At 40.7% G+C, this 27,345-nt stretch overlaps 1 protein-coding gene across 1 annotated transcript; it reads left to right on the forward strand.

Annotated features, from left to right (window-relative positions):
* On the forward strand, positions 1-26,773 carry RAVER1 (ribonucleoprotein, PTB binding 1). The gene is made up of 14 exons (XM_032210283.1): positions 1-272; positions 9,151-9,217; positions 11,286-11,755; positions 14,084-14,275; positions 14,760-14,889; positions 15,782-15,882; positions 18,326-18,440; positions 19,859-20,118; positions 21,238-21,331; positions 22,365-22,507; positions 22,710-22,787; positions 23,669-23,794; positions 25,136-25,219; positions 25,864-26,773. The coding sequence occupies exons 1-14, from the start codon at positions 9-11 to the stop codon at positions 26,008-26,010; spliced, it is 2,271 nt and encodes a 756-aa protein (XP_032066174.1). The 5' UTR covers positions 1-8; the 3' UTR covers positions 26,011-26,773.
* Positions 26,774-27,345: the final 572 nt, after the last annotated feature.

A 27,345-nucleotide genomic window follows, 5' to 3' on the forward strand; every position in this document is an offset into this window, starting at 1 on the left:
TTAAGCTTATGAGGTGGCGGAGCTGGAAAGGGGGGGGGCAGTTGCTTCCCAAGATGGCGGCGGTGGCGGCTTTTGGCGAGGTGGTCGATGAGGCAGCCGCCTCTTCGGGGTCGCTCCCAGGCCCAGAGCCAGGCTCGGCCAACGCCCCTGAAGAGGTATTGCGGCCCTTGAACCCGAGCGAAATAACAAGCCGCCTGGAAAGCAGCGCCCGGCAATTCCGTAACCGACGCAAGGTGCTCATCCGCGGGCTGCCTGCCGACGTCGCCAACCAGGTAACCGAAGGGAAGGTGGGTTTTTAGGCGTGGCGGAGGGATGTTAGAGAGAGGGAACCGAGCCAACGAGCAGGTGGGAAAATAAGGAAGCAAACGGCACCGATTCCCGTGGCCACGTACTGTCGGAAAACAAAATACACATTTTTTCCTCCTCCTTTGCGTCTCTCCCTTATTTCTCAGGAGCAGTTTTCGTGATCTCTCAACTCAATTTACTGTATTTAACTTCCAGCTTCTGATAAGGCAGGGGGTCTGGTCTTTGAAAAATTAAATGCATTTACCTCTTCTTAGCATGTTGCAAATGTGTGCGTGTTGCTTTCCTGCTTTCTTTTCAGTTTGGTTTTAATAAAAGCTATTTGGTGTTTCACGTACTTGAGGTGTCAAATGATAAAAATCAGTGATCCACAAATCTTAGCTCCATCCATTTCCTAGTTCTTTCCAATATGATGGTCTCTTTGCAGATCAGGCTTGAATTGCTGCATGCATGCAAACATATCTACCCAAACTACCTCTTAGTATGTTGCAAATGTGTGCGTGTTGCTTTCCTGCTTTCTCTTCAGTTTGGTTTTAATAAAAGCTATTTAGTGTTTCATGTACTTGAGGTGTCAAATGATAAAAATCAGTGATCCACAAATCTTAGATCCATCAATTTCCTAGTTCTTTCCAATATGATGGTCTGTTTGCAGATCAGGCTTGAATTGCTGCATGCATGCAAACATATCTACCCAAACTACCTCTTAGCATGTTGCAAATGTGTGTGTGTGTGTTGCTTTTATCATACGGGGCATGGCGGGGGATGTAATGTGTATGTGTCCTGCTTTTCAGTTTGGTTTTAATAAAAGCTATTTAGTGTTTCATGTGCTTGAGGTGTAAAATGATAAAAATCAGTGATCCACAAATCTTAGATCCATCAATTTCCTAGCTCTTTCCAATATGATGGTCTGTTTGCAGATCAGGCTTGAATTGCTGCATGCATGCAAACATATCTACGCAAACTACCTCTTAGCATGTTGCAAATGTGTGCGTGTTGCTTTCCTGCTTTCTTTTCAGTTTGGTTTTAATAAAAGCTATTTAGTGTTTCATGTACTTGAGGTGTCAAATGATAAAATCAGTGATCCACAAATCTTAGATCCATCCGTTTCCTAGTTCTTTCCAATATGATGGTCTGTTTGCAGATCAGGCTTGAATTGCTGCATGCATGCAAACATATCTACCCAAACTACCTCTTAGCATGTTGCAAATGTGTGTGTGTGTGTTGCTTTTATCATACGGGGCATGGCGGGGGATGTAATGTGTATGTGTCCTGCTTTTCAGTTTGGTTTTAATAAAAGCTATTTAGTGTTTCATGTGCTTGAGGTGTCAAATGATAAAAATCAGTGATCCACAAATCTTAGATCCATCAATTTCCTAGTTCTTTCCAATATGATGGTCTGTTTGCAGATCAGGCTTGAATTGCTGCATGCATGCAAACATATCTACCCAAACTACCTCTTAGCATGTTGCAAATGTGTGTGTGTGTGTGTTGCTTTTATCATACGGGGCATGGCAGGGATGTAATGTGTATGTGTCCTGCTTTTCAGTTTGGTTTTAATAAAAGCTATTTAGTGTTTCATGTGCTTGAGGTGTCAAATGATAAAAATCAGTGATCCACAAATCTTCGATCCATCAATTTCCTAGCTCTTTCCAATATGATGGTCTGTTTGCAGATCAGGCTTGAATTGCTTCATGCATGCAAACATATCTACACAAACTACCTCTTAGCATGTTGCAAATGTGTGCGTGTTGCTTTCCTGCTTTCTTTTCAGTTTGGTTTTAATAAAAGCTATTTAGTGTTTCATGTACTTGAGGTGTCAAATGATAAAATCAGTGATCCACAAATCTTAGATCCCTCAATTTCCTAGTTCTTTCCAATATGATGGTCTGTTTGCAGATCAGGCTTGAATTGCTGCATGCATGCAAACATATCTACGCAAACTACCTCTTAGCATGTTGCAAATGTGTGTGTGTTGCTTTTATCATACTGGGTTTACTTGGGCATGGCGGGGGATGTAATGTGCGTGCGTCCTGCTTTCTTTTCAGTTTGGTTTTAATAAAAGCTGTTTGGTGCTTCATGTACTTGAGGTGTCAATGATAAAAATCAGTGATCCACAAATCTTAGATCCATCAATTTCCCAGCTCTTTCCAATATGATGGTCTGTTTGCAGATCAGGCTTGAATTACTGCATGCATGCAAACATATCTACGCAAATTTGTGAATGGTTCAGTGCAACATGTATTGATTATGGCATTTGAGAGTCTAAACATATGAATTAATCAAAACTCGATTATAATTATAGTTACTAATAATCACTGATCAGTGATTGCAACTATATTGCTCACTTTTATATCTAGTTGAACTTTGTAAATGAACTGTGACACACCCACTCAGAGCCATGGCTGCTTCATTATACTTAGTATTTGTTTTTTGTTTTTTCCAGTTCTCTCTTCTTTTCTATGGCTCTCTATCTCTTAAATAACGTGTGATGTATCTTCTGTGTGACCTTTTGTCCATGTAACTCTGAAATAATAAATCTGCTGGCTTTTAAGGTAACAATAGACTATAGTTTTAGCATACCTGTTTAACTGCTGCAGTCCAGAGAGTGGTAGAGAAATGTACTGCACTGCTTTTCATAGATACTTGAATGAGCTGAGATCATACAGTGAAGTTAAATCAGAAACAAAAGGAAGTAAAGAATTTACTAGACAAGTGCTTGTGCAACACACTATATTGTATGTTGCTGAAGGCTTTTCTGTATGTACAATAAAACCAGTTGCGACAATCTTAACAAAAGACATGAAACGTGAAAGTACTTATTACACAGTAGTAGAAAATCATACAGAGAATAAGGTAAATAGAATAGTGTAGAAGGAAGCAGTACATTTATAGCAGATCGTTTTGACAAAGAACCAGAGAATTTAAGTGGTGTTTCGATGGCCAGGAAATAAAATGGATGTGCTCTTTTAATAACTTATGTTTGGTTATACATTTCAATATACAATTTATGTGGAATTCTCACAAGCAGCCAGTTAAAATTTTACCTTTAACAACTTTTTTTCCCCCTTTTCAACTAAGGAGAGTTGAAAGCCTATATAAGGACAGTCATAACCAAATATTGTATGCCTTAGAGTTGTAAGAAACAGATTGATTGAGAAACAAATAGAAAGACTCTTGAGATCAGTTGTGTCAGAAGATTCCTAGTCCTTTCATTGAACTGAAATTGTAATGCCAAGTGCTAGGACATCATGGGAACCGTTGAGATCAAAAGGGTGGCCCCAACCTTGTCAAACAAGAACAAATTTATAACCCCTTTTTATGTATCCTGATAATAATATGGCTTGTTTGGTTTGGGTTTATAATATATGTGAATCCAGGCAGTGATTTATGGTTTATGACTTAGGGAATATTAAGAAGTTATCAACTGTATTTCAGTCAGTAAAATATGGTTAGGCAAACTGGCTTAAAGATTAGCAAACCTAGAATTTCCCTCCTTAGAAGAGATCACAGCCTACAGGAAGATGGTCATCATGTTGAAGCCCAAATATCTGGAAAATATCCACATGAGGCAGGATAATTTATCTTTTCCATCAAATAATAAGCATTTGAAAAATGCTAACGCAATCGTGTGTGCTTAAAGCTAAGATAACTGGTGATCAAACAAATTGAAATCTGTCCAAGACCTAGCAAAGTACAGATGAACATAACTCAAAATCCCATGTTTCTCATTTAAAACATGTTAAGGAGACAATAAGTGTAGCCTTTCTTGGGGAAGAGATTTCTTCCATGTTCCAAAGAAACATCTAATAATGGCAGGACATGTTGATATAAGGTCTTGATTTTATGATCCATAGAATCATCTAGTAAAATATAGTCATTCAGTCAATCCTACCAGTAGCACGGGTAGACCTTGACTTATGACCACAATTGAGCCCCAATTTTTTGTTGCTAAGCAAGACAGTTGTGAGTTTTGCCTCATTTTACATCCTTTCTGCCACAGTTAAGTGAATCACTGCAGGTGTTAAGTTAGTAATATGGCTGTTAAGTGAATCTGGCTTCCCCATTGACTTTGATTATTGGAAGGTCACAAAAGGTAATCACATGACCTCAGGACGCTGCAACCATCATAAAAACATGCCAGTTGCCATGAATTTTGATCAAGTGGCTATAGGAATGCTTCAATGGCTGTAAGTGTGACAGTCATAAGTCACTTTTTCTCTAAATGGGTCTTTTCCCAAAGACCCATTAGATCACACAGAGCAGGCCTCCTCCGGGTTCCGTCTACCAGCCAATGTCATCTGGCTACTACACGGGGGAGGGCCTTCTCTGTGGCGGCTCCGGCCCTTTTGAACGAACTCCCCGCAGAGATTCGGACCCTCACCTCTCTCCAGGCCTTCCGAAAAGCCGTTAAAACCTGGGGCTGGTTGTGTCAGCAGGCCTGGGGTCAATGAGTTCCCTTCCCCTCTCGAATCGTGTGACTGTTGGTTGTTTTTAAATGCCCTGTATTTTTGTAGTTTTTGTGTTTTTCCCTTCCCCTCCTTGGGTTTGTGCGCCGCCCTGAGTCCCGCAGGGAATAGGGCGGCATATAAATAAAATGAAACTCAAACTCAAACTCTAAACAAATGGTTATAAATTGAGGACTACTGGTAATCAATAATTTATACACTGGGTATAGTAGAAAATTTCCAGATTTTTTTTTCTTTAGCATGACATTACTGCTACTTTATAAAACATTCCAGAAATCCAGGAAAGCTGTTATTAGATAGTAGTCTGTGTACTGAAAAACAAAAAGAAGGAATTTCTATCATTCTGAAGTTATGTCATTCAGGTTCATATGTTTTAAAAAGTTGTAAATTCCAGTAAGATTCTCATTATTACATGCATAATTGCAAAAACCAAGCCAAGTTGGCTGAGGGACAATAGCAATAGCACTTAGACTTATATACCGCTTCCTAGTGCTTTACAATTCTCTCTGCAATTTACAGAGTCAGCATATTGCCCCCAATAATCTGGGTCCTCATTTTATTGACCTCAGAAGACTGGAAAGCTGAGTCAACCCTCAGCCAGTTAGGATTGAAATCCTGGCAGTGAGCTGAATTAGCCTGCAATACTGTATTCTAATCACTGAGCCACTATGGTAATGTTTATCATTCTGCAAAATAAACCATGACTGTTATGTTTATTTGAAGGATGGGATACTAGAACCCTGCAGGATACTTCCAGTGTTGTTGCTTAATCTCCTAATATTTGGATCTTTTTCTTTGGTGAAGAGGGAGATTGCAGTTGATTGCCATTGAAATGCAGTTTATCAATGATTGGAATGGCGTTTGGTATATTAACATACTGTAGAGCATTAAGACTGTAACTTTCCTTTTCTGTTCCTTTTGGATGAACTCTGTTTCCCTCTCTTAGAGAGGCCTTTATACTGAAATTAATATGTGGCTGCCCAGAACACTAGTTTTTTTTCCTCCTCTGTTGTAAAAAAACCCCTCTAATGTACAAATATTTACTTAACCTGAGGTAGATTGCATACTAGATCAGTTGTAGGGCACCAGGAAAAGTTGCCAAGGTTGGAGACCACTGCCGTGAAGTGGTTAATTCACACTCAAGCTTCTCATTGGGCAACCCATCTAACGGCTGCCCGCGAGTTGGGCGGGGAACTCCAGGACCAATGGGGGCGCTAGTATGAGACTGACGTCATCCTTTCCCACCTCCCTCCCCCCCCCTCGCTGGGGGTTAAGCTTATTTATTAATTTATTTATTATATTTATCTTTTCTTTCAGAATAGCACTTAGGATAGCTATCCTTGTTTAATCTGCATTTGTGTAATTGAAAGCATGTCTTTCTTTTCTAAATAAAGCATTAATTCTTCTTCATGCAGTCTAGTTATTAGTTTGGGCTGTTCGTTATTAGTCCAGATACTGTCATAGGACTTGACAGATTTTCTAGATTTCAACATTTGAAGGTTATAACTACAGGTGGAAATGTAATGTTTGGGTTCTAGGTTTTCTTTGGCAAATTAATAATAGGCTCTTGTTAGTTTTTTCAAGGTTCAAGCTATTCAGTCACCAGAAAGATGAGAAATTGTGATATTACAGCTCTTTGATGTTACCATATCTTGATTTTAATTATGTGTACCACCGGACACAAAACCTGCAGTTTATAGAGCAAATATTTAGAAGTGATAACAAAATTGTAATCTGAAAATATTATGAGAACTAATTAAACATATTGCTCACAGATAAAATGAACCCGTTTGGTCAAGTATAGTATTGTTCTGACCCAGCCTTCACGAGCCCCACTCAACAGCCTACTCGTGAAGATATCTCTAAATCTGGGCAGCCCAAACACTCACAGTGCTGAGGTGGCGCAGTGGTTAGGGTGCAGTACTGCAGGCCACTTCAGCTGACTGCTATCTGCAGTTCAGCGGTTCTAATCTCACCGGCTCAAGGTTGACTCAGCCTTCCATCCTTCCGAGGTGGGTGAAATGAGGACCCAGACTGTGGGGGCGATATGCTGACTCTGTAAACCGCTTAGAGAGGGCTGAAAGCCCTATGAAGCGGTATATAAGTCTAATTGCTATAAGATAAACCCCCTTTTATTTGGAAAGGCAGGAATACAAGGGGCTTGTTAACGTCTCCTTGTTTTCCTGGATAGCTGGCCTGTGTTGCTCTCCTCCCCTCACTTCTTTGCACATCTGGGACAGGGCCCAGCTGTTCCTCCTCCTCGCTGAGCTCAGGCCCCGAAAATAGCTGTCTCTCCGCCTGAACATGAATAGATGGGCCCGGCTCTGTATCTGGCTCTGAGACTGTTGTGGTCCACCGGCGGCCTGCAGAGCCGGCAGCAGAGTCGGACAGCAAGGAGGTTGGGGAGGAACATGGGCCAGTCCTGAAGTCTGGGGAAGGCTTGGACGAGGGCTCTGCGCCTGAGGCAGAGAAGGGGGCCAGGGCCATCTGGTAGTGATGTGCTGCCTCCGGAGTCTGACATCAGCAAGGCAGAAGAATAGTGTGAGCCTGCTCCCAAGAACAAGGCAAGAACAATTGAGAAAAAAGGGGCGACTCAGGAGTAAGGCTTGGAGATGATTGCTCCCCCCCCCCCCAAGACATAAAAGAGGAGCAAATGGAGATGAGCCTTTGCAGATGGTTCAAGCTCTGAGAAGTTAACAGTTCTGTTTGACTCTGTGCTAAGTTTGGCCTTGCAAAACTAATTGGCAATTAGGTCTCTGACAGTGTTTCAAGGGAGATAAAGGTGCGTGCTTTTCAACATTACCCTGAAAGACTGTAGCAACTTGAGCAGACATCTGTGGGATTCTTCATAGACTATTTGTGAATCATTACAGGCTGTGAATGACCATAATTCACAGCCGTATAAATAAAGAGGGTTTTTTGGGACTAAGAGTGTGATTTATACTTTCTCCGGGAAGCCTAGGTCAGAACAGAGACCTCCTGTTCCTCAAAGCCTGCCTCCGGCTGGCAGTCATCAAACCACTACAAGTATATCCATTTCTCTCCATCCCATAATCCCAGCAGTCTCCACTGTTGGCTTCTAAAGAATGGTTCTGATCTTTTCAGAATAAGAGGAAAGGCGTAGTTTGGGCTGTGATTTGTGCCAGAAGATCCAATGCTTAATATCTAACGCAGAGGTTTCAGTCTGAAATTCTCAAAAAAGTCATTAGTATAGATAAGGGGTGTAAAACTCAAGGCCTGCGGGCCAAATCCGGCTCATGGGGTGCTTAAATGTGGCCCGTGGTGCTGGCCTGGAAATAGCAAAGGACTGGCCTGCAGTGTCTCTGGCAGCCAAAACAGGTGAAAAACACAGTGAAAAAACAATGCCTGATCAAAGCCATCTTGCTAAATAATGAAGTAGCAAAATTCAAGTATTGAGACAAAACAGTGAATAGATGTGAAACAGGTAACTCCCCTATATGCTTGGTTAAAGCCAAGATAATTTATTTAAACTTCCAAATATTGGTTTGGAGACAGGGTACCAAAAAGATGAAGTGAATATAATTTGATAAGAATTTTTATAGCGCGGAATATCCTTCTGTAATTTATGCAGAATTCTGTATATGTCTGCCTTGACATGTTGGAAAAGGGCAAGTAAACTAAACTATGTTGATATTGACCAGGGAATCTCTGGGTGGGAAAATAAAAAAATATTGGGAATACTGTACACACTTAATTTGTAGTGATGTAAGTTTTTTTTTTTTTTTAAAAAATTCCTCTTTGGTGCAAAATATAGATTACCTTGGCTTGGAGTCTGCTTTAAATGCTGGAATTTTTTGCCTACTCAAAGCTGGCAAGAGGATTTTCACCCTCTTTTTTTTGTGGGGGGGGAGGTGAGTTTTATATTCCGAAAAATACAGTAATACAATAATTAAAATAACTACTTTAATATTACGTTTATTTGCTTCAAACATTATGAATCCTAAAAACAAATGTATATTTGATGGCTGAGTCAGTCGTAAAATGCACAAATTTCAACTTTGTTCCAAATAGTTTTTTTTTTTAAATTATCCTGGGTGAGTGCTCTCTTTAACAAGAGATGATTAACACATTTATGACTCCCTGACTCCCTGTGCTTTGCTAATCATTGTTTATTCAAATCTGTATGTATTTGGAAATAATTGTTCAAAGTACTGATTATGCTTTCACATAATTTCTGCCAAAATTATGGATATCTTTCTCTAACATTTACTATAAATATGTTAGCAATAGTGCTCTGACTTGGCATTGTTCTATAGACTATTGAAAAGGGAGTGGAGTGATGACAGGAAGTCATTTGATTGAAAAAAAAACAATTTTATGTTTTTGCCTCAATATGATTTATTTTGTTAATTTTATGCAGGAAATTCATGATCTTTTGAGTGATTACACACTTAAGTATTGCTTTGTGGACAAATACAAAGGAACAGGTGAGTAAAATTGTATTTATAAAGTACTTTGCTATGAATTGAGGGTTGGAATGTCATGAATAATATATCTGGATCTTTCCACCCTAAGGCAGAATACCCTACTCTTGGTAAATAAAACCCTTCCAGTTTTTCCATAGAAAATATTCACAGATTAAATAACTTTTCTAGGTAATATTTACACTAGATGGTTTTAAGAGCACTTACGTTATGTTAGAAATAAGTGAATGGTAGTGGAAGAGCATTTTTAAATATTGTCTGCTAAGCCCTTCCTAAAATGGGGTGATGGTGATAAAGTTATTTTGTATTCTGTATGAGTTTTTATCACTAAATTTAGAAAGCACTGTTCTTCCTCTCTGAAGCTGAGTTATTTCATTGCATCAATATATTAGTTAGATCAGTGTAAAGCATGAAAGCATGCCTTTCCTGATAGAAAGTTTTACTCGGATGTAAAGAGCATTAACTGATTAATGCTTTATTGAGATATAGGGTAGGAACAAGCTATTAGTAGCTCACAGCTGCTTGCATTGCATTAAGATGCAGTTTCTGAGGTTAGCATTCTAAAAGAGCCCGGTTTTTGCCTTCCTATAGATGGATTGAAAATTGCTTGATGAATATTTTCTTCCCAAAATAACAACATACATACTTATATAGAAAACAAAATGTTGTATTAGAAATGTATTTTGGATATATTTAATATGGCAAATACATTACTGAAAAGGGCACAGAAAGATGAGCACAGCCTTGTCTTAGTGCATTTTCATGATCCTTGAGACTTTTTGCTTTCAAGTGCCTTTAAAATCCAGTATAATATTTATTATTTTTATTTATTATTTATTAAATTTTGTATGCCGCCCACTCTCAAAAGAGACTCAGGGCGGCTTACAATAAAAGGGAGGGGGGGATATAAAAATAAAATAAAAGAACAGTTTAAAATTACACAACAGTCACACACCTGAAGTGGGGCTGGACAACTCAACAGCCCCAGGCCTGCCGGAACAGCCAGGTCTTAGTCGCTTTGCGGAAGGCCGGACGGGTAGTGTGGGTCCGGATCTCAATGGGGAGCTCGTTCCAGAGGGCCGGAGCTGCAACAGAGAAGGACCTCCCCCGGGGTGTCGCCAGCCGACATTGGCTGGCAGATGGAATCCGGAGAAGGCCTAGTCTGTGCGATCTAATCGGTCTTTGGGGGGTAATTGGCAGGAGGCGGTCTCTCAGGTAACCAAGTCCGATGCCATGTAGGGCTTTAAAAGTAACGACTAGCACTTTGAAGCATGTTCGGAGACCAATGGGAAGCCAGTGCAGCTCGCGGAGGATAGGTGTAACGTGGGTGTACCTAGGTGCACCCACAATCGCTCGTGCGGCTGCATTCTGGACTAGCTGAAGTCTTCGAACACTCTTCAAGGGCAGCCCCATGTATAATGATAAACAATAGAGGAAAAATATGCTTACATCAAAAAGGCCTTTGATAGAATAACTTGTAGGAAGTGAAGAATTTGAAGTCTTGTGAATTAAAAAAAAAACCCAGATCCTCTTATACAGTGTCGTTCTTCTCCTTTGAGAATTAGGGAAATATAAAATGCTACGAGAGAAGAAAAGAAAGCAATCTTTAAAGATCCATGCCCAGCTTACTACAATGCTGACAGCTGATATATGTTGTTAGTGTTCGTTTATCTTACAAAATAACAAGGCTACAGTCCGAGTTGACAAAATGGCGGCAGATGAAAGTTCTCTTAACATAATTGTCTTCTTGAAATGAACCTGACAGTATCTGGATCCTTACACTACCTACCCTCCCTTTCGTTATCACGGAGAAGTGTAAATAAAGAACTAGGGGGAGGAAAGTAAAAGAAAAGAAAAATCAGCCACGCTTGATGACTTTGTGAAAGTATTTATTGTCCAGACACTATGGAAACACAAAGTGATTTTTTTTCTCTCTTGACTAGTTGAGCAAGACCATTTGTTTATAATTGCGTAAACGTTCTGTCAGAAATCTTCAAGAGAGCTTTGCTTATTATGTATGTTTGCTGTGGAGCGTTTTGCCAGTTGCCTTCACGTCCTCCCTTTCTTGTAGCTTTCGTCACCTTACTGAACGGGGAACAGGCAGAATCGGCCATTAAGAAATTTCACTTGAGCACCCTGCGAGACAAGGAAATCACAGTGCAGCTACAACCCACAGATGCCCTCTTGTGCATTGCCAATCTGCCCCACCTTTATACGCAGCAACAGTTTGAAGACCTGGTCCGGCCGTTTGGGAACTTAGAGCGTTGCTTCTTGGTGTACAGTGAGAAAAGGGGACACTCGAAAGGTTACGGTTTTGTGGAATACATGAAAAAGGATTCGGCAGCCAGAGCAAAGTCTGACCTGTTGGGCAAGCAGCTGGGAACGCGGACTCTGTATGTTCATTGGATAGATGTCAACCAGTTGACTCTAGACCTTATCCACTCAAAATGCCTCTGTGTAGATAAATTGCCCCACGGTTACAATGATCTTGAAGAACTAAAGCAGACCTTCTCCGCCATCTGTCCTCCAACATTCTGCCAGGTAAGGATCTTAGTTGTGGGGGGGCTGCTTTTCTGGTAATTATGTAGCATCCCAACAACTCTACATGACTAAATGATGCTCCCTATGCAGGTTCCTTTTCCCAAGTTTCTAAATTATGTTGCTTATCCCTTGTCAAGCTGTAATTAAATATGGATTGCTCTTATGAATGCAACAGAATGTACACCCTGTCCAACAAGGAAGCTAGCTTCTTCTCCTTGTCCTAATTCCTTAAACATCTGGAATTTTCTAAGCTTAAAAGAAAATGTGCATTTCTCAATAATTGAAAGTCTCTTTACTATAAAATTGGTGAGAACTGAATGTTTACAAACTTCTTTCTTGCCGTTTGTGGAAACGTTCATTGCTGTACGATTAAATTATATGCCATCAAGCCATTGTCAGTTCTTAGTGGCCAAATAGGTAGATTTTCTCCATGAAAATTATGTATACCCTGTTTCCCTGAAAATAAGACCTCCCTGGATAATAAGCCCAATCAGGCTTTTGAGCCGAGGTGGCGCAGTGGTTAAATGCAGCACTGCAGGCTACTTCAGCTGACTGCAGTTCTGCAGTTCGGCTGTTCAAATCTCACCGGCTCAGGGTTGACTCAGCCTTCCATCCTTCCGAGGTGGGTAAAATGAGGACCCGGATTGTTGTTGGGGGCAATATGCTGACTCTGTAAACCGCTTAGAGAGGGCTGAAAGCCCTATGAGGCGGTATATAAGTCTAACTGCTATTGCTATTGCTATTTATCAGATTTTGGCAGCACTATGTTCAAGAATCAACAAAGAAATACCGTGTTTCCCCCAAAATAAGACAGGGTCTTATTTTCTTTTGACCCCCAAAATAAGCACTTGGCCTTATTTCGGGGAGGTCTTATTATTGTTGAGGTGCAGGAGGCGGCGAATGTAGTCACCTCATGGCTGCTGCTGTGTTGCAATATTTTTGGGGAGGGCTTATTTTAGCGCATGTACTCAAAAGCCCGATTGGGCTTATTATCCAGGGAGGTCTTATTTTCAGGGAAACAGGGTATACATAATTTTCATGGAGAAAATCTACCTATTTGGTCAGTAAGAATTGACAATGGCTTGATGGCACATAATTTAATCAAATGCACATATATAGAATAACACTAAAATGGGCCTGATATAATTTAAAGATTCCCACCCCAAAATCCCCACCTATATCTCAGCACTGACATGTTTTTCATTGTTAAAAGGAGCCCAAAAATCACAGGCTTCTTGTGATCCAACAGTATATTGGTATATGGACAAGAGAGGCACATATTAATAGATGGGGATATTTCATAGAAGCATAATTGAGTGACTGTAGAAATTATCATTCCTTAGACCTTCCAATTCTTAGCATTTGCTTCTCCGTTTCAAGAATTTCACTAAACAGTAGAGTTAGAAATTAATCCTTAAATAGATTCATTTTTGCATGGATTCTGCAGCTTTGTTTCCCTCTAATTGGTTTATGTTTGCCAAACAACTTTTGAACAGATGATGTTATTGGCGTTACCTTTATGGCCACCTAATAATAACAATATGGACAATATCTGCTACATGAATAACCAGACTAGGGATGAACCTACATGTTATGTCATAAACCATGGGTTACATGTCATATACATGAGCCAGAATGAAAGAAGCCACATTGTTTATTTGAACGATATACAAAACATGTTGATTGCATTATTTCTTGATATGAATGTTCAATAAGAAACGGTTGAAGGTTTTCCTTAGACACTTACATACAAAAAGATGAGCATTTCTTTTATGTGCATAATGCTTCTGTTGACACAGCACTTAATTTAGTTACAGTCCTTGTGTAATTTCAGAAGCAAAGGTTTAACAAAACAGGATTGAAAAGGGTGAAAGACACTCTAGCTCAGATGCAATTTCATTTCCTTGCAATATTTTGCTTAATATTTTATTTAAACAAAATATATGTCTTCTGGGGAATGTTTTGATTACACTAGAGACTTTTGCAATGAGGACAAAGTCAGTTACAGCACCCAAAGGACATTAAGCCAGGAAAGTCTGGAGCTCTTATCTCTCTAGCCTCCATTTTTCAGAACATGTGTCTTTGATATTTATATTGATTATATTTATATTCAACTGTCTGATCCTTTGGCTGGGTGCAAACAGTGTGCTCAGCCAAAAACAAAGCAATATGAACAATATTATAGCTTAATGAGATATGTGAAGTCAGCCCGCTTATTTCTCCCATCTAATTCAGGAAGACTTGCTGATTCCATTAAAAACATAACATAAGTAACTAGGTCATTTTCATAGTGCTGTTTCTCCCCCCCCCCCCCCCCTTTTCATACAGCTGGCATGTGGTCAGGATGGGCAGCTGAAAGGCTTTGCAGTCCTGGAATATGAGTCAGCTGAGATAGCAGAGATGGTTCAGCAGGCTACCGATGGCTTTCTACTTGCTGGGAACCATATCAGAGTCTCTTTCTGTGCTCCGGGCCCAGCTGGACGAAGTATGCTAGCTGCTCTGATAGCTGCCCAAGCAACAGTAAGTCTCAGCTTGCAGTCCTGATTCTGTATATAATTTGTCTCTTGCTAATCAATGCCATATGTCATATGCTTTTCTTATTTTAATAATTTTATTTTGGCCTGGAACAAGCTCTGCATCTTGGTGAATACCACAGGCCTCTTCATTTTCATTATTAACAAACACTCATATTTTCATCAGTTGCCTTTTAGTCATGATCAACTCTTTATTGATGTCACCTGTATTATCAAGTATTTTGATAATGATAGCCATATTTCCTGCCACCCCTCAAGAGGTAACACAAAATGCATCTTGCAGGAACTAGAAGTTTTTTCGTCGATTAAAATAACCCAAAAGATTGACTAATGCATCACATTGCTGCAATAATTAAATCTTCAGCTTGCACATGGATGCTTTCTTCCTGCCTATAAGAGCTATGAATGCACATTTCTTTCTCTGCCAAAGAATCCAGATACCTTTTTGATTCTGCTGTTATCTTTTTCAGGCACTTAACCGTGGTAAAGGGCTTCTACCCGAACCCAATCTTCTTCAGATTCTGAACAGCTTGGGGAATCCTTCGTCTCTCCAACTCTTACTCAACCCCCTACTTCATGGAGCCATTGGAGGAAAGCAAGGCAAGTTCAGTTAAAGAATTCTGAGTCTGAAAGCTACTTAGGAACTTGGCCTATGTGATATTTATAAGCTTCCAGCCTATAATTCCATTGATAAAGCTTGATTTCCTCTCACTATCTGAATTAGAAAAATCAGTATGGCATAAATACTTAGGACTTATCAGCTAGGCTTGGTTTCTGATGTTCTAAGCCAGGGGTGTCAAACTCGATTTCGTTGAGGGCCGCATCAGGGTTGTGTTTGAACTGGGGGGGGGGGGCAAGTGTGTGTGTGGCCAGGGGGAGTGGCCAGATGGACATCTGTTTTCAGCTGCGACTGCCTCCTGCAGCCCTTTGCCAGGGGAAACGAAGCTCGGGGGGAGCTCCATTTTCGCTGGAAGAAGCACCATGGTCCGGTCCTTCACTGTTTTCAGGGTGGTCCATGGGCCAGATCTAAGCACCATGTGGGCTGAATCTGGCCCACAGTCCTTGAGTTTGACACCCCTGTTTTAAGCTAACCAGTAATATGGCTTAGAAAAACAAAGTGCTGTATGGGTTATGCCATACAGCACTTTTGTGAAGCATTTCAGTCCTTCCTAGACTTACTCAGTAGATTAAGACATTCTTCGAATGTATACATTTCTCATTTTTATTAGGCAAAGCCAAACTATTACTAAAACTCGTCGTAAGGCTACCCAATGTGAATGTGCCAACACTATCAAGCAATAACATTAAGAGAAACTTTTTTGGAGGGAGGAGGCATTCAAATTCAGTAAATCAAAAGCCAAACTCGATAAGATATTATGAGCCTCCAATGACTTAAGAATTTCAAAATTTGCTTATATTTTTTACAATATTGGTAGGTTGCCTTGCCATTTTTCCTAATAGGATGAAATAAACTGTATTGATTTTCTTTCAGGAATCCTTGGCGCACCACCAGCGGTATCCCTTCTAACCAACCCAGCTCTCTTCACAGCTCAACTTCAGCTGGCACTCCAGAATCAAACACAAGCACAGCAGGTGACTTGTTCTCCAAGGGTACAAGTAGGAAAAAATGTTAATTTTTTTTGGTCACAGAATGGTTGCTGTACATACCTGCTTATCTCACTGTTCACATTTTAAAAAATGAGGCCCAGAATACCTTGTTCTAAAGTGCTCGTGCAAATGTATGATTCAGTTCTTTCTCAAGAGTTACTTTTGTAGGTGGAAGTGTGTTCTGTGTGTATGTGTGTGTGTAAAACCAAATTTTATAGTCTTTCAAGTTAAAGCAATCTAGTTGTATGTTCAGCAGCTGCAACTAAGTTTTGCTATTAGTGTAAAATACAACAGTTTGCAGTATTGCATGTAGTGATCGAAATGTCCTTAGGCACTGGCATATATGAAAATAGAAAAAAGTTGCATTGTAAGCTTTGCTTTCTAATTATCTCTTTCTCAATAGCTTTTCTAGCTTTTAGTTATTTCTAAATTTCTTATTTTTGGACTTTCTGTGCTTTCTGCTCCAGAAGGCATTTCTTGGAAACTTGCTCTTAGTCCAAAACCAGGTCTGGGCACAGCTCCTGCAGAACAAGGAAAACCAGACCATATTCCATGTGAGTGCGAGGCTTGGTCTGTGTGGAAATATGCTGATTGTGTGCAGATGTGTGTAGTGTTTGTGCTCAGTGGAAGGTGCACTGCAGTGACCATTTTCCAGTCTTTCTCATACCGTGGCCTCAATGCAGAAGACGTACAGTGTGTTACTGAACTTTTAATTTCAGAGCGTGTAGCCTAGGAATTTAATGTTTAACGTAGTATTAAGTAACTAGCATGCTTTCTTGCCATAACTTTGTGTATGTCTTTAATACAAGCCCATTATGGATCCTCAAAAAGCAAAGGATGCTAAGAACATCTTAATGCAGTATGTAGGCTTACTTTATTACCTGTGTATCTCTTTGAGCGCAGCTTTGTGTAGTCAAAATTGTGTACTTTGTGATTCCGGAGATAATAGATTTTATCCTATCATCTAACTGAACCAGTGAAACATTGTACATTATATAAACCATAAAGATTTGTATAAATAAGAGATCTAACTTTATATATATATTTGTATTTGTGCTGATAAATAAATAAAGGGAGACTAGTATAGAGCTATTTCAAGCTATTTAGCTCTCATCAGCTAGCCATACCCTTACTGGGATTTGAACCTGGGCTATATTACATACTAGGTAGAGATCTTAGCCATTAGGCCACAGGCTCTTATCCGTTATCAGCCATATAGATATAGATATATAAGTTAGATCTCTCTCTATATATATGTAATTTAGAGTTACAACCCCTGATATGCCCAAATATGGGAGGAAGTCCACTGCTTCCATTCTCTGTCCATCGGCTCGTCACAAGACACCATCCAGACAGAAACCCAATATTTTTACTGTTGCCTTTGTTACATTTGTGTTGTATTTGTGCTGATAAATAAATAAAGGGAGACTAGTATAGATCTATTTCAAGCTATTTAGCTCTCATCAGCTCTCATTAGCACAGGTTCTAATCCCAGGAAGGGTATGGCTAGCTGATGAGAGCTAAATAGCTTGAAATAGATCTATACTAGTCTCCCTTTATTTATTTATCAGCACAAATACAACACACACACACACACAAATATTCTTCATGGATTGCTATTTCAGAAAAATGTAGTATCTCCCCTCCCCCATTCTTAAGGAATGAGAGGTTGTTCTTAATTTCAGACAAAAATATCAGACCTCTTTAATACATTTCTATTTTTAAGAGCCTCTGGATAGTATCATATTTAATGGGATTGGATTCAAGATGCATCCCTGTGTTTTTCTTAATATTCTAGCTTCCTTAGGATCTAGATTCAGCTTTACAGTTTGGTTTTGAGATAGAACGCACTTATTATTATAGCAATGGAAGGAAATGGCAATCAGAATTTTTGGAACTAACTTTGAAATGTCAATTGTACCTGTCAAAAAATGGTACTGCAGTTTAACCCTTCAAAGTAGTGAACAAATTGAGATACTAAACTAACCACTTGTACTGTGGAATCTTGCCTGTTTACATCCTGTTTAAATACTGCAATTTAGACTGTTTGTGGCAGCTAAACTCAGTCAAGGTCTTTCCCTCCACAAAGGGGTTAAAATTTTAAATGGAGATATTAAAGTCATCAGGACACTTCCTTCCTCCAAGTATTGTTTTTTTCAAAACTTGTAGCAACATATTAGCACTCCTCTGCCAGATGTTTTACATGGTACGTAAGTTTACAGGATCCAATTTCTGTCTCTCTCGTAGACCATCCCAAGTCACTTGAAGTATGCATGGCTATATTTCTTTCTGTTTAGTTCATTTTTGGCATTACCTTGCTTTGACATTCGCTGCTTCTGGCAGGCTTACAGTTTGGTTTTGTGTGATTTTTAATGCATGTATGCATGTACGGTAATCTCAATTGTTGAAACCTCTGTCTTTTTTGCAGAAACCTGGAATCTTGGGAGAGTCTCCTCATGGTTCCTTGCAGCACAATACTATGGGAATGTCAAACCCTCCAGCTTCTCAGGCTGGAAATCAGTTATTAGGAGAGATGTCCTCAAGTAAGTTCTTAGTTGTAGTTGTCCTATTAAAAAAAGCTTCCAATCTGTACACAGGCTTTAAGCAGTAGACATGGAGGTTTTCTTGGATTCTTCATAAACAAAGATATAGATTGCAGAAGATTCCTGCAGCCTCATAGCAAGATGTTGGAATGGTTCGTTTTCTCACTCAAGTTAACTTTTCACTTGCTTAAGTGAAGAGACTTATTTGAGTTGACTAGATAATGGTAGGTTGCCCTTCAGATGGAAATTGATACTTTTGTTTTGATTTTGCCCTGGATTTCAGTACAGTTTTTGCTGCTCTTCTCAGAAACTTGGTGAAAGTTCTATTGGTGGGAGTTCTATAGAATGTTATAGTTCTGTAAATTCCTGCCCTTTCTGTCTCCCGACTGTCTGAAAAAGAATATTGTGCTGAATAGACTATGAATACAAACACAAATTTAGGTGACTTTTTTAGCCTTAAAGTACAGCAGGTCAGTGACGTGCAGTCAGGGGAGGCAGGGGAGGCACAGCCTCACCACTGTCAATCATGAAAAGGAAAAAAAATGCAAACGGGAAAAGGCGAGTGCTGAGGTTAGGCTAGCTAGCGGCTGCCACGCCGTGAATGACTGCCTGTTTAAAAAAGCCTCTAAAAAGCTCCCTCTACTATTAGGCAGGAGAACTGCACGCCTCATCTAGTCTGACTTTTTAGGCGCTCGAGCAGAGTTAAGCGAGGGTTAAAAGCCTAAAAAACTCCCGAGGTAGTTGAGGCACGCAGTTCTCCTGCCTCATAATAGAGGGCGCATTGTTTAGAGGCTTCAACTCATTCTGTTTAAAGCTGCAGCGTCGCGCTCACTCTTCCTCCTCTCTTTCTCTGTTTCTGATGCCCTCCACCCCACGCTCCCTCTTTTCCTTCAAATTTCCTTCTTTTCTTTTTTCTTTAATAAATGCAATGCTCAGGCATTCTCTCCTCTCCCGCGAGACCCCACTGACTACAGCACTTTCTTTCGCCCGCCTGAGCTCGCGGCAGCCCAGCAGGCTGCTGCGAGCACAGGCGGGCGAAAGAAAATGCTTTAGTCAGTGGGGTGTCGGGGGAGAGGACTGCCTCACCAGCCATAAACCTCACCACACGTCACTGCAGCAGGTGAACAGATTATGACTAAAAATATACTTTTATATGTGGATATAGAACTAAGGTTTTTCTATTACTTCCATTACTATTATTTGTATTGGCAAGAATTCATGAATAACCTGTGTGAGGCCCCTATTTCTAAAGTTGTTTATAAAGTCAATATCAGGATTTGCTATTAAATGCTCCTTAAAATGCTGCCCCTCAAATGGTGATCATTTGTTCAGTAAGTAGACTGATGTCTTAGCCCTGCTCTCTAATTCTCATAGCTATCATTTGGAATATACTCTTTACTGGATTCATGTTTTCCCAGGTGGTTCTGTGCCAGCGGATGTTTCCCCAGGAACTGTGAAATCTACTATCTTGCCTTCTGCAAACTTGTCCTTGCCCTCTTTCTTGGGACCATTGGCAATGGAGAGGGAGAATGCTGCGATGGGGACCCAGGCTCCTCCCCTGACTTTACCTGGCCTACAGGGTCTCACTACCTCCATTTTGGGATCTATGATCAGTGGGCTTCAGAAGCCCTCTGATAACGGAGCAGACAGTGGTCCTCAGGGTCCTCAGTTAGCTAATGTAAGTAGGGCCACCAAGTTTAATATTCAACACCTGTCTATATTACTGAAAATCTGAACATTTATTTAATGGCATAATTTTATCATTATTTACTGTAGTCATTTAGAAGTAGGACAGACAAGAAACTCTTATTTTTTGTGACAGAACTCTTTGCCCGGTGCACTGGCTAATGCTCCCCTTTCCTTGCAGATCTATTTTCATTAAGGATTCTTTGTTTTGTTTTGATTTTATAGTTATTGTATTGTATTTATTGTATTTAATGGATTTATAGGCCGCCCAATCCCGGAGGTCTCCGGGCGGCTTACAGAAAAGACGCAATAAGAGCGGAAAAACGTGCACATTTTGCCACCCGTATCACCACTAAATAAGTCCTAATAAAGGCTCTTAATAGTGTTCTGTCGGATTCGGAGTTACTAGCCCTCCAGCGTTGCTCTAGGCATCTCTTTTGGCACTTCATCTCCCGGAGTTGCTCGGTAAACCAAGGTGCCCTCCTGGATCCACTGCTGCGGAGAGGCCGCAAAGGCGCAATCCGATCCAGCGCCTCAGTCGCCGTAGTATTCCAGGCGGCGACCAAGGATTCTGCCGGATTGCGGGCAAGGGAGTCAGGTATCACTCCAAGCTCCTTCTGAAATCCCAGCAGGTCCATCAGGCGCCTGGGGCGGAACCACTTAATCGGTTCCACCTCCCTGCAATGGGGGAGTGGCTTCCCAAAGTCAAGCTTCAGCAAGGAGTGATCTGACCATGACAAGGGCAAGATCTCTATTCCCCTTAATTCAAGATCAAGAGAAATACGAGGTCGAGCGTGTGTCCCGCTCTATGAGTCGGACCCTGAACTACTTGGGTCAAGTCCATGGTTGTCATGGAAGCCATGAACTCCTGAGCCCCGTCAGAGTGTTCGCCTAGAGATGGCAGGCTGAAGTCCCCCAGCACAATTAGTCATGATATTTGCAGACATTAAAATCTGAGTGAATGCAAAATAACTACTTTCATGGTACAATTTATAGAGCTGGAATGAAAGATAACTACCTAGGTTTTTTTGTTCGTTTAATTACTAAGAATTTGGAGATTTTATGTGTTGCTACTTCCTGGAAATTGTGACTATTGCAGTTTTCCTTTCAGGTTTCTCTCCTGGGAGAGCCACCAAAAGACTTCAAGATTCCACTCAATCCATATCTAAATCTGCACAGTCTTCTCCCTAGAAATAAGATTGGAGGTAAGCAGTGATTGGCAGGGAGGGAAACCAAGAGAAAACATTTGCTCCCCAACTAAAATCCTGTTTGGCCAATATTTTAAAAAAAATAGATGGGAACTTCGGATGTTGCAGTTCCCAATTTTTGAAGGATGCAAGTGGGAAAAGACTGTTCTGGAATAATACTTTCAAACATGGGTTTGTGTTTATTCTCTGTTTTTCTATTTATTCCTTAGCTGTCATCCTCCCATCCTAGCTTTCTTTGCTAAATTCGGGATTATATAACTTTTTTAGTTTACTTATTTTACTAGGTTTATATGCCACTCTGGTCATCCACTGACTCTGAATGCCTTATGCTCTCCTACATAAACAATGTTAAACAACTTAAAGGATTAAAAACTAAAGATTTTTCTGCTGAAGAATGATTTCAGGAATGGTATCTCAGAAATTGGGATCATAGCATAATTCAGAAGTTCTTTAACAAATGGGTACATATTTTATTTGGATTGCTAAATTAATAGGATGTGCAGATTTTTTAAAGCTGGGAGGAAATTGGTTTACACTTTAGAGAACAGATTCACAAACATTGTGATACTACAATTACCTAAGATATTGAACTAATTGCATATGATGAAGCTAGGAAAGAAATGAATACGCCACTGAGCAGGATTGCAGGGTCCACCGGGTAGAGATTTCAAACCATCTTTCTCAGAAACCCCTTTGTTCTACATTCTCCGGTTATACATCCTTCTCATGCTTTTGAGGGGCTGTAGTGACTTGATAGTTCTTACTGCCACACCATGTACAGATAGTCCTTAACCTGTGGCCACAATTAAGCCCAAATGTTTTGTTGCTAAAGTGAGTTTTGCCCCATTTTATGATCTTTCCTGCCACAGTCGTTAAGTGAATCATTGCAGTTCTTAAGTTAATAACATTTGCGAATGCTGGCTGGGGAATTCTGGGAGTTGAAGTCCGGGCATCTTCAAGTTGCCAAGGTTGAGAAACACTGATCTAAAGGGATTGTAATCTTATTACTGCATATTCACTTTACTTGCAGGTGGAACTAATAAAACATTCAATCCAAAGACCGGTGCACTTGGCAATGCTTCCAATCCCAGAATGCAACAGGCATCCATGTCTGATCTTCTCTTGCCCTCATCTAGTCAATCAGAAGATAATTCTGCATTTGACTATCAGCCTGTGAGTATTAGTAAATTGTTTGTGATTATCAGAGTTGGAAAACGGGGGGGGGGGGGGGGGGCAGACGGACATGTAGGCATGCATAGGTTTTTGCTTTTCATTGGTGAACATATAAAATATTAAGTGAATATTTCAGGACCATATTTGTCTTTGGCGGTAGCAAAATGTTCTTGAAAAGATCTATTCTCTCTTATTTCAAAAGGACTTGGTATCACGAATATATCCCCAGGCCAGAGAGACATCATCCCAGCAAAGCGTATTTGCACATAAGAAGCAAAAGGTAAACATTAGTTGAATAAAAACTGTAATTAAAATCAACCAGATTTTAGGGAGCTCCTTAAAAAGCTGCCAATTTTTGTATCTGTTCCTTCTACTTTTGATATTCAGTCCATTACCCCTGTTCCTTGTGGAGCCAAATGGTACAATTATGTATATGAGGGGAAAATAGCATCAGTATTGGCCAGTGATATGCATAGATCTATCACCAATTTATGCATATATTTTAGGAAATATTTAAGAGGAAGCCATTATTAGCTAGAACGGAGAAGGAGCAAAGAATGGGTGAGAAGGAAAGTTGTAAGGTATATACTGGAAACGTATTGGTCAGGAACACAGCAAATGCCAAGAAAGTTCCACTTTTTGATCTTCCACAGCTGTGATGGTGAACCTATGGCACGTGTGCCACAGGAGGCATGTGGAGCTATATTTGGTGGCACGCCAGCCGTCAGCTCCGGCGCACATGCGTGCGCCAGCCAGCTGATTTTTTGCCCTTTTGGAGGGCCAGGGGAGGCCATTTTCACCCTCTCCAGGCTTCAGGAAAGCCTCCAGAGCCTGGGGAGGGATCACGAGTGCATGCGGGGGAGGGTGTGTGTCGCATGCGCAGGTGGGTGGGGAGATTGAGTGGGCACATACGCAAGATAGCGCTCATGCGCGCAATTTTGCCTCGCTGTAAGGAAAAGGTTTGCCATCACTGTTCTACAGTATCACATGTAGACTTCATAGTGAAACTATAAAAATGTTGGTGTAAAATCCAGATGCCAAGTGCCTATTTCTGCTTTCAGTCAGTGAAAAGCAACAAGTTTACATTTGCACAATTCCTAAATATTGAAATATGACAGTTTGCGTGCAAGCACCTAAAACACAACCCAATTTCTCTTTCAGGTCTCATCTCCTGGGTTTGAGCAAAACCATCTAGGAACTCCATTGCCCCCATTCTATACAGGGTCTCCAACCTCATATTTCACAAGTGGCCTTCAAGCTGGACTTAGACAAAGCCACTTGAACAAAGTAATTTTTTTTTTATCATTAAAGTAATTGGAAGTTTGTGTACAAATTAACTTTGGATAGCTTTCAATATCATATTGCAGTTGCTTGCGCATTGCTCCAAGGTTACTTCAAAACATCAGGACCACCACTCAGAGTTTCCGTCTTCTATGACAATACCAGTTTTTTCTCTAGACAACTCAGTGTTTGGCCACCAGTTGCCTGGTTTGACAACAGCCTGCTTGTTTTTGTGTTTAAACCTGAAGACAGGGAGACATGATATCTTACAAAAACAGTTTCGGATACCACCAGTAAGGGATATAGTGTATTTTTCGGAATATAAGACACAGCAGAGTATAAGACACATCAAGATTTTGAAGAGGCAAATTTTTTTAAAAAAAGTTTTTGCACTCTGCAGACCTCCCAAAAACGGCAGGTTTTTCAAGAAAATGGGCCCGTTTTTGTCCAAAGAAAAGGGCATGCATAGCCTTTAGGAGACTTGTAGAGTGTTCCTGGGGGCAGGCGGGGGGGCAAAAATGAGCAAAAACAGCCGTTTTTTTGAGAAAACAGGCCAGTTTTTTGTCAAAAAAAAGGACGGGCATAGCTTTTAGAAAGCTTATAGCGTGCTCCGGGGGGTGGGGGAATGAGCAAAAAACAGCCTGTTCTTCACTCATTTTTAATAGCAATAGCAATAGCAGTTAGACTTATATACCGCTTCATAGGGCTTTCAGCCCTCTCTAAGCGGTTTACAGAGTCAGCATATTGCCCCCAACAACAATCCGGGTCCTCATTTTACCCACCTCGGAACAATGGAAGGCTGAGTCAACCCTGAGCCGGTGAGATTTGAACCGCCCTACTGCAGAACTGCAGTCAGCTGAAGTAGCCTGCAGTGCTGCATTTAACCACTGCGCCACCTCGGCTCTCCCCAGCCCCCAGGAGCACTCTGGAAGCCGCCTAAAGGCTATGGACGTCCATTTTTACAAGGGGGGTGGGGTTTCGGGAGCCCAAAAATGCTGCATTCAGTGTATAAGACACACCCAGATTTTTCACCCTCTTTTTTGAGGGAAAAAGGTGCGTCTTATGCTCCGAAAAATACGGTAGTAAGAAAGAAAGAAAAAAGAAAGTATTCACCCAGTGGAATATTTGATGTTCAGATTTGTTTAATGAAATGAAAAGTTTGGCCGAGTATGTGATAGCTGGAATCCAGACTACACGTTTACTAATTTTTGTGTGCCTCCAGGGTTCTTTTGGGGGACATTTTCCAGTAGCACCTATGTCCCTCTCCCCAATTTATATACCTGAGCAAGGTGTCAGAAACCTTTAAATTAAATCGAATAATGGTTTGATTCTTTCCTTATCTTTCAGGCTATCGGGATGCCACCAATGGGCACAGGAGAGAATGTCCATGGGTTAGGACCAACTAGCCCTTCCCACAGTAGCTACACAAAGGTGAGATGATTCAATCCAAAAGGAATTCTGAAATTTGGAGGTTCTCCTGTGCGGCGTTGTCGCCACACTGGTGGGCTGCTCATGTGTCCTTGCCTAATCAAAAGGAAAACACCAGACGAAATTCCTCGGGATGAGCTAAAGCTTCGAATGATCATCGAAGGGCTCTTTTATTAGAAAAAGTTAGTCACAGCGTCATCAAAAAGGAGTGTATCAAAAGGCATATATAATCACACATGGTACAAGTAAACTAATGAAAAGTTCACAGCATTCTACAAATAAACCAATAGAAAATCACATCATGGCAAAGGGTGGGCAAAGGGGGAACAGAAGGTTACAAGCTGCATGGCATTGGGAGGGGGAGAGGGGGAATAGAAAGTTACAGCACAGCATAGGGGGGAGAAAGGGCAGGTGTGGGAGTAACTGGCTCACATAGTTCTTGTTACATGAGGCTGCATAGTGAGTTATGACCGTTAGGCCAGAAAGATGTTTCTGGTGCGATGTTTTTGCATCCCTGTGTTTGTGTGTTTCAGGCAGCAGAAACTGCCCTGCACACAAACACCCGGAATGAATTCCAACACTCCTGAACTTGTTATTTCCCTGCCCTGCTTCTCTCTTTTCTTCCTATGTTTGTTCTTCTTTTGCAGACTCCCATTGGAGGCCAAAAGCGAGCCTTTTCTCATCTGCTACCCTCTCCAGAGCCTAGTCCAGAAGGCAGCTACATTGGCCAGCATTCTCAGGGCCTGGGAGGGCACTACGCAGACTCCTATTTAAAGCGAAAGAGGATATTTTAATCGATTTCTTGGTGAAGCACTCTTATCCTCCCTAGCCCCAACGTGTATATTGTTTGTAAAAATATTTTTACTGTTTTATTTTAGTGTTTTTTTTAAATGCTTGTATGTAAAAAAACCATAAAACCTTTATCCTTCTAAGGCCAGCTGCAATCTTGTTGTCTATTTTGAACCATTGTCCTAATGCTAATCCTGTGATCTGATATCTTTTTAAACCAAACTTCTGTGGCTGGGACAATCTTTGGCCGCATTGTTTTCTAGAGTGACTTGTTTTCTTGCCGTTACACTCCTGAGTGACACATAGGACTTTTTGATAGAATCCAGCTTTTATATGGTGCCTGCAGTTGGGCAGAACTATCTAACTACTGAATTGATAATTGGAATCCTTAATGCTGTGTTAAGGGAGGATAGATAGAAGCACAACCTCCTCCAACCAGAGTGGTTTGGGCAAGATCCAGGTTTAAACGAAACAAAGAATTCAATTCAATTCCTTAAGCCTGTTTAAGATTCAGAATAGGCAATGTTGTCCTTTCTCAGAGGAGACCTACATAGGGTTCATTTTGAGAGAGTGGGAGTCTGGGGCCTTCTCCCCAAGGGATTTAGACTTCTGCTTTGGTATAATGACTTATTTCTGTTTCATAAACATGCTACAATATTTTTACTATAGATAACTGGCTGGTTTGCTGTATTTGTCGCTGGATTTGAAATCCGTCAACAGCTGGATACCAACTTTCTTAAAGTAAAGCTATATTTATATCAAACTTCACCATCTATTGTGTTATTCATTGAGAATGCGCTGCAAACTAATGCTTGGTTGAAAGATACTTGTGCCTCATATGTATCTGGATCTAGAACTGCCTTACATGAAAAATAATCTATATGAGTAGCGTCAACTTTTTGTGTATACACACACACACACACACAAATCAAAAAGGAATTGTTGAAAACCGATAATCGGCCACTGCCTACTTTTCTAGTAGGGTCCCATTTTTTTTTAGGGATGAGTACCATGAAAGTTTCAAGTTTATTAGGATTTGTATGCCGCCCACTCCCATACGGACTCTGGGCGGCTCACAACAGACAAGAAACATTTAAAATTTTAAAAAATAGAATAAAAATAAAATACAATATTAAAATTCACATCACCCATTCCATCTAAACGGGGCTGGATATCAATCAACAGCCCCAGGCCTGCCAGAACAGCCAGGCCTTGACGGTGTTACGGAAGGCCGGGAGAGTGGTAAGGGTCCGGATCTCTGCAGGTAGATCGTTCCACAGGGCCGGCACAGCAACAGAGAAGGCCCTCCTCCGGAGACTCACCAGCCGGCATTGTCTGGT

Source organism: Thamnophis elegans, chromosome 2, assembly GCF_009769535.1.
Source record: "Thamnophis elegans isolate rThaEle1 chromosome 2, rThaEle1.pri, whole genome shotgun sequence".
Classification (NCBI taxonomy): domain Eukaryota; kingdom Metazoa; phylum Chordata; class Lepidosauria; order Squamata; family Colubridae; genus Thamnophis; species Thamnophis elegans.

Coding starts and splice junctions, on each gene's coding strand:
- RAVER1 (XM_032210283.1), top strand. CDS start 9: ATGAGGTGGCGGAGCTGGAAAGGGGGGGGGCAGTTGCTTCCCAAGATG. Junction 21,332..22,364: donor CCCTAGAAATAAGATTGGAG/GTAAGCAGTGAT, acceptor CTTTACTTGCAG/GTGGAACTAATAAAACATTC. Junction 23,795..25,135: donor GACAAAGCCACTTGAACAAA/GTAATTTTTTTT, acceptor CTTATCTTTCAG/GCTATCGGGATGCCACCAAT.